This window comes from Schistocerca cancellata, chromosome 3 (assembly GCF_023864275.1).
Source record: "Schistocerca cancellata isolate TAMUIC-IGC-003103 chromosome 3, iqSchCanc2.1, whole genome shotgun sequence".
Lineage (NCBI taxonomy): Eukaryota > Metazoa > Arthropoda > Insecta > Orthoptera > Acrididae > Schistocerca > Schistocerca cancellata.
The window spans coordinates 565997787-566018561 of NC_064628.1; the positions used below are offsets into that span (position 1 = coordinate 565997787).

The 20775-nt window shown below is 40.4% G+C and overlaps 1 protein-coding gene across 1 annotated transcript in view; it reads left to right on the forward strand.

Moving 5' to 3' along the window:
• Positions 1 to 20775, forward strand: part of LOC126176432 (ankyrin-3-like) — a 201088-nt gene that overhangs the window by 83154 nt on the left and 97159 nt on the right. Inside the window, exon 5 of the mRNA XM_049923589.1 lies at positions 7391 to 7588. Within this exon, the coding sequence (XP_049779546.1) occupies positions 7391 to 7588 (198 nt within the window). The remainder of the gene's footprint in view (positions 1 to 7390; positions 7589 to 20775) is intronic.

Genomic DNA, 20775 nt, shown 5'->3' on the forward strand with positions numbered 1-20775 from the left:
TTTCCTAGACTAAAGAAGTCTACTGGTATTAAATGTAAACGTATTCCGAAGACAAAATTACTGCCAATAAACGTTTGGAACACAGCATTTTAGAGTAGTAAATCATAGAGTGCGGGGAAATTGGGGCAGATGAGAATCTAAGCGTGGTACTACAGAAGAGTGTTGTAAATGATGTGGACTGATAAAATAAGGAGTGAGGAGTTACTCTGCAGAACTGGCGAAGAAAGGAACGTATGGAAAACACTGAGAAGAAGAAGGGACAGAAAGACAGGACATTTGTTAAGCATCAGGGTTTGACCTCCATGGTACTGGAGAGAGCTGTAAAAGTTAAAAACTATAGGGGAAGACAGAGTTTGGAATACACCCAACAAATGGTAGAGAAAGTAGTGCGCAGGTGCTACTCTGAAATGAAGTCATTGGTGCAGGAGGGGAATTTGTGGCAAGCTGCATCAAATCCTTCAGGTGACAGAAGACTCAAAGAAAAAATAAAACTGCTAATGCAGGTTGTGATTTTTCAGACTTATTTAAATCTTCCTGTACCTCATTAATGCAGTATGTAGTCATTGTTCTTACATGTATGAGATCATTACACTCTACATCTATTCCTATTAAGTAACAAATGAAAGTTTAAAAATCTTAATCTCGCCTCTATACATTTCTGAGGCCATCGTATGCATAGAAATCTTTTTTGCCACGTGCCTCTGGCGTAATCTTGTCAATCTTCTTCTCAGCTCTTTCTCTGTCCACCTCCTCTGTCCCATTCTTCCTTATCTGCATATTTAGGGCTGCAAAGGAGATCGATAAAGCAATCCGATATTACTCCCATAAGGCAAGGATTTAAGAAGTACTTTATGCCCTTGATGTAGGATATCCTCCACAAGAGATCGATAAGGCAGACATACGTTTACCACACAACACTCCTGATGTCAGCCTATAAAACAGGGGCTGATAAAAAATACATTTTCACTTGTGCCTCTACTTCTATTAGAGCTAGCAATCCCCACAGTTCTGAAGTTTGCAGTTTGTGTTCCACAGGGGTTTTGGAGGAGAAACTGATTATAGATACTCACATACTGCTTTGTGTATATAGGTTAGCGTTTTCTCTGTGGCTTCACTCAAGTACGACACATATAATGCATACACCTCCTCCTCTCCAGTTTCCGTATCTACCTCTTCATCCCTCTGTCTCTAGGTCGTTTTAATTATCTCACCTCTGTATGTCTGTTTCCTTGTGCCCACTACCATTCTCTCTTCATATGTCCTTCCCCTTCTCTTCGACCCCCTCGCCTGCTCCATCTCTGTATTTAACTCCCATTCCTCCTTTTGCATGTGCCCATTGCTCCAGTACACGTTTCACCCACCTCCTGCAGTTACCCTTCCTCCTACCTATGTCTGTCTACCACCTCCTCCTCTTTTTCTGTCCATTTCGTCCTTTCTGTCTATGGCCGAGTCCTGGTCTTCCTTCCACTGCACACCAAAGTCCGATATTGATCGCAATTTAAATAAAACAAATATCTGTGCAACTTTCACGGTTTTGTGATTTTATAGGATCACAGTAAGTTGCTGTCTATTGCTGTCCGGCATACTGCAAGTGAGTGCTTATGCGCGCCGTTTCGTGTTTAATACAAGTACATATTTAGAGGCGACTGTATCTTACCTTAGTTTGTCACTAATGTTACATTTAATTTTTTGTGTCTGATGCCAAGTTAATTTTCTCTGTGTCATTCCATTTTGCTCCTATGCCTCTATGGCTTCATTACTTTAGGATTTGTTTTAATACAGGTATGCCTCATATTATCTACAGCACAGTATTTCACCTATACGCATATTTTTCAATATAGTAAAATTTAATTTTTTCAAATATACTCTCCCCATTAGTTGCAGTTGATTTTTCTCTGTTTTAAGCTGATCTAAAGATGTCATCAGCTCCAAAATGAGATCTCTGAGAGCAAAAATATATTTTGGTCATAGAGATCAAGGAATTTTATCCCACTTTCTCTGTATCACTGTTTTATTCAGGACAGTTTTTATTCAGGACAGTGTCACACTTTGTTACATACGTTCATAGTTACAGCTTTAAAATTACAGCTTTAAAATATCATCACTGTATAAATATAATTATGTATGATTATATGTGAGTATATATTACAAGATGAATAAATATTGCAGGAGAGAGAGGGAAGGAGGTTATAGGCACTCTGTGAAGATGTATCAGATGGGCAGAGAGGAGGGTTGGGTGGGATGAATAGAGACAAAGTAGGAGGAGATGGATGGAGAGAGAGTGAACTAGGATGAGATGAACTGGAGAGCAGAGTGGATGGAGCTAGGAAGGGGCTATAAGATGCACAGAGAAAGGCGGAGGGAGGGATATGGATAGAGGGTGAGGGGATGAAAATATGATCACAGACAGGGTGAGGGGTAGATGGGCAGAGAGAGTGAGAGGAGGAGCTGCAGTGACGGAGAGTGTGAAGGAAGGGATGGACCACTAGAAGTGGGGTGGGGGGATGAGGTACATAAAGAGTCAGTGGGACTTGCTACCCAAATATATATATATATATAGCTTCACTTGGGTAGCATATTCATCATATATATACACTACTGGCCATTTAAATTGCTACACCAAGAACAAATGCAGATGATAAACGGGTACTCATAGCACAGATATATTATACTAGGACTGACGTGTGATTACATTTTCACGCAATTTGTGTGCATAGATCCAGAGAATTCAATACCCAGAACATCCACCTCTGGCTGTAATAACGGCCTTCATACACCTGGGCATTGATTCAAACAGAGCTTGGACGACGTGTACAGGTGCAACTGCCCATGCAGCTTGAACACGATACCTCAGTTCATCAAGAGTAGTGCCTGGCGTATTGTGACGAACCAGTTACTCGGCCACCACTAACCAGACGTTTTCAGTTGGTGAGAGATTTGGACAGTGTGCTGGCCAGGGCAGCAGTCGAACATTTTCTGTATCCAGAAAGGCCCGTACAGGACCTGCAACATGCGGTCGTGCATTATCCTGCTGAAATGTAGGGTTTCGCAGGGATCGAATGAAGGGTAGAGCCACGGGTCGTAACACATCTGAAATGTAACGTCCACTGTTCAAAGTGATACGCCAGTATGTCGATGACAAATACACGCTTCCAATGTGCGTTCACCTCGATGTCGCCAACCACGGATGTGACCATCATGATGTTCTAAAAAGATCCTGGATTCATCCGAAAAAATGACGTTTTGCTATTCGTGCACCCAGGTTCGTTCTTGAGTACACTATCGCAGGCGCTCGTGTCTGTGATGCAGTGTCAAGGGTAACCGCAGCCATGTTCTCCGCGCCGATAATCCATGCTGCTGCAAACGTCGTCGAACTGTTCGTGCAGATGGTTGTTGTCTTGTGAATGTCCCCATCAGTTGACTCAGAGATCGAGACGTGGCTGCACGATCCGTTACAGCCATGTGGGTAAGATGCCTGTCATCTCGACTGCTAGTGATACGAGGCCATTGGGATCCAGCACAGCGTTCCGTATTATCCTCCTGAAACCACTGATTCCATATTCTGCTAACAGTCATTGGATCTCGACCAACGGGAGCAGCAATGTCGAGATACGATAAACCGCAATAACGATAGGCTACAATCCGACCTTTATCAAAGTCGGAAACGTGATGGTACGCATTTCTCCTCCTTAAACGAGGCATCACAACAACGTTTCACCAGGCAACGTCGGTCAAATGCTGTTTGTGTATGAGAAATCGGTAGGAAACTTTCCTCATTTCAGCACGTTGTAGATGTCGCCACCAGCGGCCACCTTGTGTGAATGCTCTGAAAAAGTAATCATTTGCATTTCACAGCATCTCCTTCCTGTCGGTTAAATTTCGCGTCTGTAGCACGTCATCTTCGTGGAGTAGCAATTTTAATGGCCAGTGTGCGTGTGTGTGTGTGTGTGTGTGTGTGTGTGTGTGTGTGTGTGTGAGTGTGTGTGTGAATATGCAATAACCATTCACAGATGGCAGGTGGCAACATCAGTAGTGGAGAGTATAAAAAGCATGTCAGAGCAACACAGAGAACACTGCACCAATTGTTGTAATGTGGAAACCGAGTGACCCACCCGGTGTTCAAAATGACACGATCATTGGATTTTGGGCAAAGCATAGAAACGTTTCCGAAATGTCTAAGGCTTTTGGACAAAGCGTAGAAGAATTTCCGAAATGGCTTAGTCTGTAAATAGTTATGTGCTACCTTGTTGATGTCCCCTGTTCACAGCAAAATGGCACTATCCAGAACTGGCACCAAGACAACTGTGTTGCACCACGGGATACGAATGACAGTAGTTGCAGAGATGTGTAGAGATGAATACAGGAGCAACTGTTGAGCAACTGACCATCCAGAGGGGCCAAGAGGGTACCATCTTTGTTTCCCCAGTGGCTCTACAGCGAATGTTGGTGCATATGGTCTCCACAACAGGTGCCTGGATGATGCAACCATGCTGACTGCTGTGCATCAGTAAAGAAGGCTGGAGTTTGCTCGCCAGTATTGCAACTGGACATCTATCGGTTGTTTGAAGTGGCATTCTCCATGCTCCATAGTAGACATGGTTGCTGGCATGCTAGCCCTGCTAGCGTCCAAGCTGAAGGAGGGAACGTTATTTTCTGGGGATTGTTTTCCTTGCATTCGTTGGTACTATCGTCATTCTGGAAGGCGCAATGGATCTAAACATGCATGCATCTATCCTTGGCGACCATCTTCACCCTACATATAGTTTATTTCTTCCTGGCGCAATGGTATCTAACAGAAGAACAACACGAGATGCCACACAGCCCATAATGCATGTAAATGGTTTCAAGAGCACTAGGATGAATTTACCTTGACCACAAGACTTCCCAGATTTAAACCTAATAGAGAATCTGTAGTGCACCCTCAGCTGAGTTGTTTGTGCTGTGGATACTCAACCGAGAAACCTAGCGCAGCGTGGTCACAGTACTGTAGACATCATGGCTCCACATCCCTTTTGAAACCTTCCATAACTTCAATGTGTCTCTTGCTGTACATCTCGCAGTGGTCTGGACCACAAAAGGAGGTTATTCAGGCTTTTAATAGTTGTTCACGTTAATGTGACTTAGAAGTGTATAAGAGGGTACCATCATTGTTTCCCCAGTGGCTCTACAGCGAATGTTGGTGCATATGGTCTCCACAACAGGTGCCTAGATGATGCGCTCATGTTGACTGCTGTGCATCAGTAAAGAAAGCTGGAGTTTATGTCCAGCGTCTATATCCAAATCCCTGGAATGTTGACGAGAGACCAACTGATACACAGACAACAAATTTTAGTGGTATCAGCTCTTTGGAAACTAGAAGCTCCTAGCTCCCATAGAAGTGGAGATATGGGTTAAAACATCCATCTGCAGCCACTGCCATGCATGATAGTCATGTTGTATGAGAGTAGTATCAGCCTACCTCATCGAACTCTCTGCAGGTCAACCTAGGGGTCAGGTGCAAGAAACAGTTTTCCAGCCCATACTCTGTAGGCTGCCCTTCACAATTCACGTGTTGTGAGGGGATAGTATTGGGCTTCCTTATCTACCAGCCTTGCAGGGCAGCTTGTACTTTGGGTGCAAAAAATAGTTTCAATGCCTATACATCTAGGTTGTCTAAAACAACTAGTACTTTTTGGGACTAGTATTGGTCTTCTTAAACTGATCCCTCTTGCCAGAGATGCAGGTGTGGATGGGAATGGCTGACCAGAAATGGGTAGGTGGATGGTAGTTCAAGAGCAGGGAGGATGAAGTTAACAAAGGAAGGTGGAATGAGGAAATGAACAGAGAGAGAGGAGAGGGGGAGAATGAGGATGAATGGAGAGAAGAGGTGGAAGAAAGATATAGATAGAGGGAGAGGAGGGGGAGGTGAGAAGATTGTGTTGGAAGATTAGATAGAGAGCTGAGGGTTGGAAAGATAATCAGAGAGAGGAATGAGTCGGGAACAGAAGAGAGAATGGATGAGGAGATGTATGGGGAATGGAGGGAGGTGGAGATAGCAGAGGTAGGGAGAGGAGGTGGATAAAGAGAAGTGGGAGGAGGAGAAGATATGTTAGGCAGGTGGAACTTGCAGATAAGGAGTGGGCAGGTTGAAAAGAGAGAACAATTTGAGGATGGGGGAGTAGAAGGACAGAGAGAGGGGAAGGTAGATATGGAAGGGAGAAAGACAGTCAAAGAGAAGAGATTGAGGAGGGGAACATAGAGACAGAAGGAGAAGCTGAATTGACTGGAAGAGTGAAGATGACGAGATGGACAGGTAGAGCAGGGAGGCTTAAGTGCACAGAGAGACAGGATGATGAAGTGTTAGGCAGTGAGAGGAGAGAAGTAGATATATGCAGTATATGTGGTGAATATTACATAAAAGAATCTGCAGGGAAAAAAAATGGTCTATATACAGTGTGCGATGGTTATAAGTGCAGATACTCCTTTTGGTGATAGAGAACAATATACCGAATAACATTAAATTAGTGTTTACTTCAGCTGTAGACTGAAAGCTGTAGCCATTAGGAATAGTGCTTTTTTAGGTTGGTTGGTTCCTTTGAGTAAAGAGGGCAATAGCAAGCCATTAACAGTTATTTTCTGCTGGACAGCTGGTCAGACACTGAAGTGTGGACGTATGGATGAAAAATGGTTAGTATATACTGACAGGCAAAGCACACTTAGTTGTGCAGTTACAACCATGCCGAAAAAATCAGCAGTAAATTATATGATGTGTTTCTAGGAAGAGAGTTAGATGCACAGAACAAGCAACCTATATGCTGATGTATGTACCTATCAAGATACCATATGTACGAATATCTGCAACTTACATCCGCTGTAAACTGTATATAAAGCAGTGTAGATTTATTTATGTCCAGTGTCTTTCGCCTAAAGCTCTCGACCGATTTCCAACAAATTTGATACACATACACACACACAGCGAACTGCACTAGTATCAGCACTGTATTTTAACCCACTGTTATATAGGACGCACTGCATAATGGACTTGTTGTGTGGGACTGATATTGATCTTCCTTATAATTTGCTTTGCGGCTCAGCCTGCCAGTTAGGGGCAAGATGCAGTTCTCCAGTCTCCAACATGTAAGGGGAGTTGTATTGGCCTGCTTCATGAACTTCTGTTACAGTAGCTACACATACAGAAGGGCATGGCTGGTGGAAGGCTGAGGTGCTGTTTTAAGACTTACGTGGATGGGTTGACAAGGGAAAAAAGCCTGCTACTGGTCGCCATTTAAATAAAAACAGACTTCTGTGCAACACCGACTGTTTTGTAATCTCATTGAAACATAGAGATAAAATTATTTGTATGAACCAGGTCATGGTGATGTTGACTTCAGTCTCAAATATTTCGTTTCAGATGATGCTGTTCCTTCTGGATGCAGGTGCTGATCCGTTTGCGGTATCAGTGCTTGGCTATAAGCCACTTCACACGGCAGTACTGACTGGAGACGAGAAACAAGTGAAATCTCTTTTGAAGAAGGGCGTAGATATCAATGATACGACCGAACAGGACTTTACGCCAATGATGATAGCGGCATGTATTCGAAATCTCAAGGTAAGTTGCTGTTGTCAAGATGCTATTTCCCAAGGCTGTGGTGACTTTCTACAACAGATTCATGTCAGACATTATCCGTAAACGCTACTCGACCACTCCACCGCGTGAACTGAGTAGCCAAGTTCGACAAGAGGTATAGTTACACAAGAACCAAAAAGAGTTTCAGCAACAGTTAATAGAAATTCTTAATATTTTAGAGGTATTTACAGATTCAGTAAGATTAATTTATTGTCCTAAATATGTAAATGAATGTTTGGTGTGGTGGATGATTTCCAAATACTTCAACAGTATTCAATAGTCTCTATAAGTTACGAGTTCTCGTGCATTACTTTTAACAATTAATTCAACTTTCATCTGTGTTATGGTATCGTAAAACAAATTTCAAACTACTGCAATGCTACCACAAATAAAATAAAGTGACCAGCGGTTGTACACACAGTGATTCAGAAAACTTATTCGTTACTACTTCCAGAACTAACCCGAAATTCTACTAAATCTTGTAAATCGAACGACTTTCCAACCAAGTAACGCTGTTATGCCTCTCAAGACACAAGGACATGACAATCCTACTACATCTACATGGTTACTCTGCAATTCACACTTATGTGCCTGGCAGAGGGTTCATCGAACCATTGTCATACTAGTTCTCTACCATTCCAGTCTCGATTTCTCTTAATTTATTATGATGATCATTTCTCCCTACGTAGGTGGGTGTCAACAAAATATTTTCGCATTCGGAAGAAAAAGTTGGTGATTGAAATTTCGTCAATAGATCTCGCTGCAAAGAAAACCGCCTTTGTTTCAGTGACTGCCACCCCAACTCGTGTATAATATCAGTGACACTCTCACCACTATTGCGCGATAACACGAAACGAGCTGCCCTTCTTTGCACTCTTTCGATGTCCTCCGTCAATCCTACCTACTAAGGATTCCAAACCGCGCAGCAATATTCCAGCAGAGGACGGACAAGTGTGATGTAGGCTGTCTCTTTAGTGGGTTTGTCGCATCTTCTTAGTGTTCTGCCAACAAAGCGCAGTCTTTGATTCGCCTTCCCCACAATATTATCTATGTGGTCTTTCCAGTTTAAGTTGCTCGTATGTGTAATTCCTAGGTAGCCCTTAGATTTGTGCGGTTTATCGTATACCCAAAATGTATCGCATTTCTTTTAGTATGCATGTGGATGACCTCTCACTTTCTTTGTTTAGTGCCAATTGCCACTTTTCACACTATACAGAAATCCTCTCTAGATCATTTTGTAACTGGAGTTGATCATCTGATGATTTTACTAGTCGGTAAATTACAGCGTTACCTACAAAAAATCTAAGGGGGCTGCTCAGATTATCACCTAGATCATTTATGTAAATGAGGAACAGCAGAGGGCCTATGACGTCAGATATCACTTCTGTTCTATTCGATGATTTACCATTTATCACTACGAACTGTGACCTCCCTGAGAGTAAATCACGAATCCTGTCACACAACTGAGACGATACTCCATATGCACGCAATTTGATTAATAGTCGCTTGTGAGGAACGGTATCAAAAGCCTTCTGGAAATCTAGGAATATGGAATCGGTTTGAGATCCATTGTCAACAGCACTCATTACTTCATGGGAATAAAGAGCTAGCTGTGTTGCACAAGAACGATATTTTCTGAATTCGTGTTGGTTATGTATCAATATGTCATTTCTTTGATTCATAATGTTCGAGTACAGTATCTGTTCCAAAATCCTACTGCAAATTGAGATCAGCGGTATGGGTCTGTAAATCAAAGGGTTACTCCTACTTTCTTTCTTGAATATTGATGTGACCTGTGCTACTTTCCAGTCTTTAGGAACAGACCTTTCATCAAGTGAGCGGTTGTATATGATTGCTAAGAAAGGCGCTATTGTGTCTGCATACTCTGAAAGGAACCTGATTGGTATACCATCTCGACAGGAAGACCTGCCATTCTTAAGTGATTTAAGTTATTTCGCAACACCTAAGATATCTACTTTTATGTCACTCATGCTAACAGTTGTTTTTGTTTCGAATTCAGGAATATTTACTTCGTCTTCTTTCGTGAAGGAATTACGGAAAACTGGGCTTAGTAACTCGGCTTTAGTGTCACCATCATCGGTTACATTTCCATCGCTATCGTGCAGTGACGGTATTGACTGTTTTTCTGCTACTGGTGTACTTTACATACGACCAGAATCTCTTTGGGATTTCTACCATATTTTGAGACGATGTTTCACTGTGGAAACTATTAAAAGCATCTCGCATTGACGTCTGCACAAAATTTCGAGCTTCCGTAAAACTTAGCCAGTCTTGGGGAATTTTGAGTTCTTCTGAATTTGGCATTCTTTTTCGTTGCTTCTGCAACAGTGTTCTGACGTGTTTTGTGTACCAGGGGGCATCAGTCCCGTCTCTTATTAACTTATGCGGTGTGAATCTATCTATTGCTGTCGATACTGTATCTTTGAATTTGAGCCATATCTGGTCTGCACTTACATGATTAGTTTGGAAGGAATGGAGACCCTCTCTTAGGAAGGCATCAAGCGAATTTTTATCTGGTGTTTTAAATAGACATATTTTGCGTTTATTTTTAGTGGTTTTGGTCGATATGGTTTTGAGCCTCGCTAGAGTGACCTTGTGTTCACTAATCTCTGTATCCGTCATGGCGCTCTCTATTAGATCAGGATTATTTCTGGCTAAGAGGTCAAGTGTGTTTTCGCAATCATTTACAGTTCGTGTGGGCTCATGAACTAATTGTTCAAAGTAATTCTCAGAGAAAGCATTTAGTACAATTTCGGAAGATGGTTTCCGTCTACCACTGGCTTTGAACATGTATTTTCGCCAACAAATCGAGGGTAGATTGAAGTCTCCACCAATTATAACTGTATGAGTGGGGTACTTATTTGTAATGAGATTCCAGTTTTCTTTGAACTGTTCAGCTATTATATCCTCTGAGTTGGGGGGTAGGTAGAAGGAGCCCATTATTATTTTGGTATGGCTGTGGAGTATAACCTCTACCCATAGTAATTTGCAGGAATTATCTATTTCAACTTCACTACAAGATAAACTACTTCCAACAGACACAAACACACCACCACCTACTTTATTTAATCCATCTTTTCTGAACACGGTTTAAGCCTCTCTAAAAATTTCTGCAGAATTTATCTCAGGGTTTAGCCAGCTTTCTATTCCTATAACGACTAGAGCTTCAGTGCTTTCTATCAGCGCTTGAAGCTCCGGTACTTTTCCAACACAGCTACGACAATTTAAATCTACAATACCGACTGTTGCTTGGTCGATTCTCGTCGTTTCTTTGACCTGTACCCTTCGAGACGGGAGCCCTTTTTGATCTTTCCCGAGACTATCTGACCTAAAAAACCGCCCAGTCCACGCCACGCAGCTTCTGTTATCCGTGTAGGCGCTTCCTGTGTGTAGTGGACACCTGACGTATTTAGCGGAACCGTAAACCCCACCACCCTATGGCGCAAGTCGAGGAATGTGCAGCCTACACAGTCGCAGATCTGTCTGAGCCTCTGATTCAGACCCTAAATGGCTTACTTGCTATTACTTTAATACCCACAAGCTAATGTAGTATTCCAACTGTCTCTACTTGCTGTTGCATGTTCGAATTTTATCTCACTTACTAGTAGAACAATATAAAAGACGTTTTATGCATAATTAAACGAAATTACTGTATGTTTTAAATATTTGCAGCTTGAGTGTTGCAGCACATTTAGATGCCCAGAATACATACAAATAGGATTTTAAAGATATCCACAGTCTTCAGAGCAAACATTCACAGTAATTAAATGGATTTTTTCTAGATTATGAATATCTTAATAGATCATAGAGTATTTATTTTTTAAATTTTATCTAAATATGTAGACTTCACAGTCAAAAAATTCGTATATTTCTTATTGTTACAACAATGGTTATACGTGGATTTTCTCTGTATTCACATCGACCTTGATGAGATGCTGTTGCATTCCCAATAGGTTCGATGGTTTTATGTGGCGAATTTTCATTGATAACGAGCTATTTTATTCCTCTGTTCAGTTACATTTCCTCAACACAAATTACATATTAACCAATGACATATCCTCTTGTGTACCGCATGCTACAGAGATATTTGGTGGTGAAAGAATTAGTGAATGAGAATTGTCTTTAGATTCTTATTTGGATTTAAGAGTACCTTCCGACTGTCTAAGAATATCTGTCGATATTCTCCTGCACTCTCATATGACAAATGCTTATAAAAAGCACAACAGACATCCATCCTTATGGAAGACATAACACAGTTCATGATGCTGGACTGTGAATATGCTATATTTCAGTTTACGTTAGCGCTAGACAATGATATGAAACATTTCCACAGTATATCCAAATCGTTTCTGTTGAACAGGAGTGCTAGTTGCCTTGGTGTGCTTCCTACACGTATATCCTTACACGCACACAGCATGTCAGTCGAGAGCCTAGATGTATTATCGAGCTACATGTCAAACAAGAAGAAATAAGTAGTAGTTTGACGAGATTTAAATGTATGTTTCCTTAAAGATAAAGACAGGAAAAATAATCTACGATTATTATTTGGATCCTTCAATACAATTTCAGGAGTTTACTTTCCAACTTGGGTCCAGAAAAATATTTATAGACAGTGATCAGGCTGAAACAATTAATGCCTGTAGCATCTGATCATGATGCACAGTTAATGGAAATAAGCAGTATGGCACCTTATAACTCTGAGGCAGGTTTATACAGTGTAGTGAGACTCGTTTACGCCAACAGGATATAATATTTTAAGAGTAAGCCAAATGGGGTTGTGTGGTCATGAGGTATATGCAGAAAGAGCTCCTAACATGTAATTTAGTTTATACCATGGTAAAGTTTTGGCAATATTTGAAAGTTATTTTCCCAAAAAGTCATCAAAAACATCCAATAAAAAAGCACATAATCTGATAACTATGGGAATTAAAACATGTAAGAGCGAGAGTGAAATTTATGTGAAGAACAGAGTAAGTCAAAATCTGACATAATTTTATACTACAAAAAAATCTTTAGTGTGTTAAGGAAAGTCATTCAAACGTCGAAGATTGCACATGTCCTGCCAGAAATAAATGATGCAGACAGTAAGATTAAAACTATGTGGGACATTGTCAAAAGGGAGCCAGGACTACCAGTCATCGTACAAGATTCTGTAACAACTAAATTAAATGACAATGTTGTCACTGATAATATTCAAATGTTATAAGTAATTTTACAATCACTTTATAAACGTAACAGCAAACATAGGATTAAATGGTTCAGTTGAAGAAGCAAAAGAATGCATTAAAAAGTCATTCCATAAAACTTTTAGCAGCTAGGAGTAGCATCAACATCGTTCATTGAACTTAATACAGTTATAAATATTCTAAAAAACAAAAGTTCATTTGTGGTTGATAGAATGTCAAACAGAATTCCGGAAAGTTTTTCGAACTTAACAAATAATGTCCTTTTCGAATTATGCTATACGTCAATGGCATGAGGTATTTTTCCAGACAGCTTAAGCTATGCAGTTGTTTAGTCACTTCATAAGAAAGGTGCCAGAACAGAGTAAAAACATTTGTCGTCCAGTATCATTATTGACATCTTTATCCAAAGTATTCAAGAAAGTAGTACTCAAGAGTAGTTGCACACACTTAAGTGGAAACAATTTATTTAGTATTTCAGTGTCTGGATTTCAGAAGGGCTGCTCGACTGAGAATGCCAGTTATACATTCACTCGTGTCACTGACTGGTTATTACATCAATCAACAGCGAAGACTCGTTGCTATGCTATGTGACATGGAAATATGTTCCACTGTAGCTAGGTTATGAAATAGTTCACATGAGATTTCGGTTCTGAGTATTTTATATGTAACAGGAAATGAACAGTGCAGACAACAGGAAGCTTCAGTCCATACAGCCACATGTTACAGCAAAAACTGTAACTATTTGTCCGCTCAAACTGAGAAATTGGCTCTAAACTGTGAAATGTTGCTCCAAAACTGCTACAAAACACCCATATTTCAGAAAAGTAACCTAACATACAGTGACATTATTCCCTTCAACATACATAAACATATAGCTTCACGTAGAGATGTCTCAAAACTGACTGTAATCAATATGTGAAACTGCAGCGTGCAACTGTCTGACACTGACAGTGTAAATTACCATATAATCCGATTGGAGGTCTACCCAAGAACATCAGAAATGTGCAACAACAGGAATACCATACAGGGTTCTATCCAAATATCTCAGTTTTTATGCGTGGAATAACGTTAATTTGGGGGAACAGTCTCAGCTTACAGTTTTTTTTATTTAGGCCTTTGTAATAACCTTAATTTTAGAGGGAAATATCTAGCAAATGAATCGACCAGTGTAGAATGTGTGACACTCAACTTCTAAGGGGATCGAAATGCTAACATCAGAAGTTGCCCTATCATGGAGGGTTGCTATAACACGTAAATAAATCTGGTATCACTTTTACCAAAGGTAAGTCGACTAAGAAAATAATATGGAAAATTTAAACTTCAGTTCATAACATACTTTAAATTAAATTTCTCCCCTATGCTCCCCTTTTTCTTTTTGTGAGAATTACATTCCAGAAATACAAAACAGTAGTCCCCTCCACAAGTCCACCAAATTCTCTACCATGGACCGACAGTTTTCAACTTACTCACCCCATTCCACCTCCCTTGATTTGAGGAATCTCCAGATTTAAGAATCTGTGCCAACTGGTTTTTGTTTGTAGTGCTCCCCACCACTTCATATTAACGTGAACTTCATGACACAGCCAATGACCGGGATAGGAAAATAATACATGTGGATATATAACCTGCCAGTTCATCTAGCAATCAAAGCGATGTCAGTGTCTGCTAGAAGGTGTCATTTTACCTCTAACTGGTGTACATGTGTTGATGCCAGGATAGAGTCCTACACTAAGTTCAAAATTACAGTAGAAGTATTAAATGTGCAATGAGGTATGAGACTGAAGTTGTTCAAGAAGACAGGGAGCCAGTGTGGCAATACTCAGGTATATGTCGAGGATAAGTTGGCAACACAATACAGTGCATTCCATTTCGACAATGACAGTTCTGGCAGAAGTGGCATCAGCACTGGCAGAAGCAATAGTGTCACTGCAGCACTAGTCAATGTGTTTTGTAGTGCAACATTAAAATTTAGAGCTCAAGATTCTATTCATTTCAGAGTGTATTTCTAAGGCAAACATATATGGTTTGACGGATATTTTATGTATTGCACTGAACAGCCTACCTCAGTAGTGATTCCATTTGGAAAACGTTCTTGACGACATGTTAAAGTGGATATCGGGACATAAAATTCAAAGTGATAGTGACGAGTTTGGTAACCGTGCAATTGCATGTACAAGAAATTCAATATAAGATGGCATAACTACTCCAACAGGTGTGAATACAATAAAAGAATCCAGGTTTAATACAATACACACAGATTTGAAAGCTTGCAAAAAACAAAAATTTGTGAAAATTGTGGTTGGTGTGGAATGAAAAAGAATAACTTATTTTCAAGTAATAATGTGCGGAAAGGAGTGTCATTATGTCAGAGCATTGTGTATATACGTTATGAAATCGAAAAATTGTAATAAATTAATATTTTAGAAGCTGCAATAAGTGTTTAATTCCATCATATATATTGTGAAAAGATGTGATTTAACAGAGCTTAATACCTTGCCCTTTAGTTAGGATGATGTGTATCATGATATTTTTTTATAAGATGGCTATGCATGTCACAGCACAAGAGCAACGGTCAGATGTGCATTTACTCCTATCAACAATAAGTCTGCTGGAATGGAATAGCCCTCGCACCTCAACCTAAAACAAATTTTACCTTACTGTCAAATGACGTTCTCATACACCTTTCAAGATAACAACACAGCCAGCTTTCCAAAGATTTCTTGGAAGTTTTAATATTAGTTGCATTCTTTGCACTAATTATTACGTATTTGCTCAGGAAACGATCACGTACTAAATTTTCACCTTTCCTCTTAATTACAAACAATATTTTCAAAAACCACACAGCATTTTCAACTCCTGGTTTGTGCATCTCTTCCCACACTTTAATCCCTCCAACACAATGGTAACATGGGTATTAGCGGTATAAAGGAATCCAGTTTCATTTACTTTGTCCAGACATTGTTTCATGTCATCGGAGAATACTAGCCTCGCCTTATGTGGTCTGTACCTGGGACAAGCTAACCCAGTGTCTGACACATCATGCATGGAACTGCACAATGACGCTGATCCAGGAGACAAATGCAGAAATTTTTCCATTCTGCACAGACTAGAACTGACGTTCAAAACCCATTTCCTCTCATCAAAGAATCACTTTCAGAGGTGTATCTCCTTACACCCTGTACATGCATTGTGTTAGGGAAACACTTATTTCCAAAGTTTCTTATACAGCCTAACGATCCAAGATGGAGACACTTCTCTTGACGTGATCATGACGTCACTCGTATCACGTCTTATACATTTGATTGTAGAAGCAATCTGACCGTAATTACTGTGCCCAGCTGTGGTAATTTGCCCGTTTATTGCTTTGTTGTTTGCGCTTTCAGAGTCCTACAACAGGAGTAACTATGAAATGATTTGTTATAGTGACGCAGAGATAAATACACTTCAAAAGGAATGAGGTGTTCAGAGACTATAAATCACTCGTCCATTGTGTCACCGTATCTTCCAGTTGTGTATGTCATCATAATCATCCTCTTTTTCTTCCTCTTCCTCATAATAATCACGATCATCTTCTTCTCTATTTCCACTTTCGTAAATACACTGTTTTTAACGAATTCGTCTTGCGTACAACTTAGGGCCTGGACAGAAAGAAAGTGGCTTGGCTGCATGGGTCATGCCACGTTAGCTGACAGCAACAAGGGACACCACACAGGAAGTCGTTCCAATGAAGCGGCTGATAGCAGTACACGAGAAAAATGAGTTCCCGATTTCCTTGCTGTAAAAAAGTACTGTATGTAAATGAAGCAAAGTTACGTTAACCGTGAAAGCTAATTTTTCAGCAGAAGTTCTCCTTTTCTTTTAAAAAATTATAAACGTCTTGTTTCGGATTTGTCGGTTTCCTTCACTATGCAATACTTTTCATTCGGGTCTGAGGAAACTAACCGGCATAACAGATTTTTTCCCTTGTGTTATAGCTTCATGTCACAGCTTGATGACGAAGCGTCTGGTTCTTCCATATTGGTCATAGTTGCTGTCGTACTCATTTTACAAGTGTTCTGCAGTATAAGTTTCGAAAGATTTGAGTGGGAAATGTGGTCGCTGGCTACTTTACGTTTCCAAGATACTATAACTGTTTTCAAGTTTGTAACGAATGCCATATCTGACTACGGTACTGAGACAGTGGAAGTCAAAGTATCTTGCCTACTCACGCTGACGCTGAGTGCTCTGCCTGAGCTCGCCCCGTGCAAGTGCTGCAGTCGGCAGCTCAGTCGAGAGCAGTTGGTGGAAATAGACACACCTTTTTCAAATTAGTGATCGCGAATTATTGTTGGAAGATCATAAAGAAGAAGACCTTGAACCACAACAGTTACATAATGCAATAGTCATTCATAAAAATCTTGACAAAAGTTTCCTTACCACCCTTAACAATCGTCATTTATTAAATGAAGACAAAGTTCTGTGAGTTCTTCAGGTTAGGTATTTCCCAATTTAACTGTCTCCTGGACCTGATCAAGGAAGGTGTCGGGAAGACTCCTTCATATAGATGTGTGTACAATGATACCTGATACAAAATTAGCCGTAAAGCTACGGTAAGAATATTCCAAATAGTTTGATGACTACAGCAGTTTGTTTTACATTTATTCTGCTTGAATGGTGTTTTTCCACTTACCTGGTAACTACAAACTAAGGTAGAAATGTCACACTTTTACTTTGGACAGAACATCCTACCGTTTTCAAAAGAAAATCAAGTTTACATTAAAATTTTGAGTGTTTTGCACAACTACATAAGAAATTATCTGAATGGTACCAACACTTCACAAGCTGAGTCTGTCGTTGGCACAGAGGCGTACACTGGAGTATCTCATAACACAATTACCTGTAGGGCAAGCAATGTCATGTTTTCAGCAAAGGGCACTTTCGCAGACTACCACTGTATCACATTTGAATAAAGACAAGAGAACCAAGTGACACTTCTGTGAAATTACATCCAAGATCTAGTTCATTTATCTGTGTTATCCATAGGTAATTCTACATTCACATCTCCATTTACTTCTTTCAGGCCACTGTGAAGTGCATTTCAGAAGGTGTGTTCTACTGTATCATTTATAACGGCTTTTCATGTTCCTTTCACGTATGGAACGCAGGAAGAATGAGTGTTTAAATGCCTCTCTGTGTGCTATAATTAATATATTCTTTCCTCAGAGCTAAAAGTAGCAACTTATAGCGTATTCTTAATCTTTTAAAGCCAGTTCTTGAAACTTTGTTGACAGACTTTCTCGGGATAGTTTACGTCTAGCTTCAAGTATCTGCCTGTTGAATTCTTTAAACAGCTCTGTAATACTCTCCCTTGGTCAGTCAAACCAGTGACCATTCGTGCTGCTCTTCCCTGCATATATTCATTACCCTATTAGTATTATTTGGTAGGGGTCCCACACCCCTTGGCAATGTTATGGGACGTTTCACAGAGTGATGAGAAAGCAGTCACTATCTAGACTGATTGCATTTCCCCAGTATTCTACCAATAAACTGAATTCTAATACCTGCTCTACCCGTGACTGACGCTATAAGATAAGTCTTTCTGATATGCCTACAAATTTCTACAGCCAGCGATTTGTATCAGTTAATGGATTCTGACTGTGGCTCGTTGATAAGCTGTCATAGGACACTTGGTTTTTTCCGTCTAGTGGAGGGCAAAAGTTTAAAGCTATAAGATAAGTCTTTCTGATATGCCTACAAATTTCTACAGCCAGCGATTTGTATCAGTTAATGGATTCTGACTGTGGCTCGTTGATAAGCTGTCATAGGACACTTGGTTTTTTTCGTCTAGTGGAGGGCAAAAGTTTAAATTCACAGATATTTAAAGCCAGATGCCAGTCTCTACGCCACACTGAATTCTCAGCAAGCCTACTTCACTATAGATAACTACATCATCTACGAAAATGTGAGGTTACTATTAATATTTGCCACACATATGGACAGTAAGAAACTCAATACCCTGCGTTACACCAATTGTTACGTTGTCATCTGCCAATGACTCTTTTATTAACAGAACGCCCTGCGCCCTCGCAAATAAACAAAAAAGTCAGCAGCACAGCCGTCGATTTCGCTTGGCGGCCCATACGATCGTACTTTTGATAATAAGCGTAGGTGTGGTACTAACTTAAAGCTCTTGGGAAATCGAGAAATACTGCTTGTAAGTAACAGTCTTCATCCATGGCTTTCAGTATCTCATGTGAGAAACGTGCGAGCTGGGTTTGGCATGACCGATGTTTCTAAAAATGATCTGGTTGGCATGAAACAGATAATTTTTTTCGAGGTCTCTTATTATGTTTGAGCTCAGAATGCGTTCAAAGATTCTACAGCAGATTGGTGTGAAGGATGTTGAACGGTATTTTCTTGGATCACATCCGCTACCCTTCCTATCGATGGGTGTGACCTATGCTTCTTCCAGTTGGTGAGCATGGTTTTTAGTTCAAGGGCTCTAAGACTTATTGCAGGTACAAACCCATCCACAAATTGGGTACAGAATGTGGTAGGCACTCCCTCGGACCTTTGACAACACGCAAGAAATTTTTGTACCATTGGTAAAACTATGCCGAAGGTGTTTCTCATGCAGTTGGAGGTATTGCTATAAATCCATACGTATCATAAAGACGGATATACATATACAGGCTGATACAGCTACCTCTACCGCTGTCATTGTATACAACGTTTTCTATTAAAGATTGGATGTAATATAATTTTATACTGGGATACGTTTTAGAATTTTCGTGTTATTCTAGAAAAAAGTACAAAACGGAACTTCAAACTCACTTCAACGCACACCAGTCAGTACCTCTAGTATGTTTTTCGTGGCACACCCTTCTACCGCTGCAACAAAGATTTACGACTGCATGAACTATTTCCGATATTCGATCTATTTTTATCTGTGTTGATGGAGCTATCACACCACCTGCATAGTTAGGAACTTCGTTGACATTACTAATTTAATCGTTCCCGGAAGAGTAATCAAGAAAAAAACGGCTTTGTAAGCGTTACGCTAAAATTAATTACGTTGATAATACGATCCAAACTTAGGCATAATAGTTTTATTGTCAGAAGGCCTGACGAATAGAACTGTATAATTGTTTATTTTATGCTGTTAAACTTCACAAAATTTATTAGGTAATAGGCCGGCCGCGGTGGTCTAGCGGTTCTGGCGCTGCAGTCTGGAACCGCGAGACTGCTACGGTCGCAGGTTCGAATCCTGCCTCGGGCATGGGTGTGTGTGATGTCCTTAGGTTAGTTAGGTTTAAGTAGTTCTAAGTTCTAGGGGACTTATGACCTAAGATGTTGAGTCCCATAGTGCTCAGAGCCATTTGAACCATTTTTTTTTTATTAGGTAATGCTCACAGCAACGTCAGTTTCACAATTTGTAAGTGGTTGAGTAGGCCAGCGATGTAGTAAAACCATTCATTAAAGACCAAAAAAGGGACCGAGCGGTTCTAGCCACTACAGTCTGGCACCGTACGACCGCTACTGTCGCTGGTTCGAATCCTGCCACGGGCATGGATGTGAGTGATGTCCTTAGGTTAGTTAGGTTTAAGTAGTTCTTAGTTCTAGGGGACTGATGATCTCAGAAGTTAAGTCCTATAGTGCTTAGAGCCATTTGAACCATTTTTGAACCAAAAAAGGGCCGAGTGAGAAATAATTTTGTGCAGTCGCAAATTATTGTACATTGGTAGGACGGAGTGCCATGAAAAATATACTAGAAATCTTGACCGTTGAGGCCTGAGTGTGAGATTGAGTGTTCGTTTCCAGGTCACTTTTGTAGGCTTTTGTTGAATACCTCTAAAACAGTCGCCCGCTACAAAATCGTATCCCAGTACCAAATTTAATTATATTAAATTTCCTACGTGAAAGGTCCTGCTTATTTTTTCCTGTAGGGCTAATGAGTTGCGCGTAGCGAGCAGGAGGAATTGA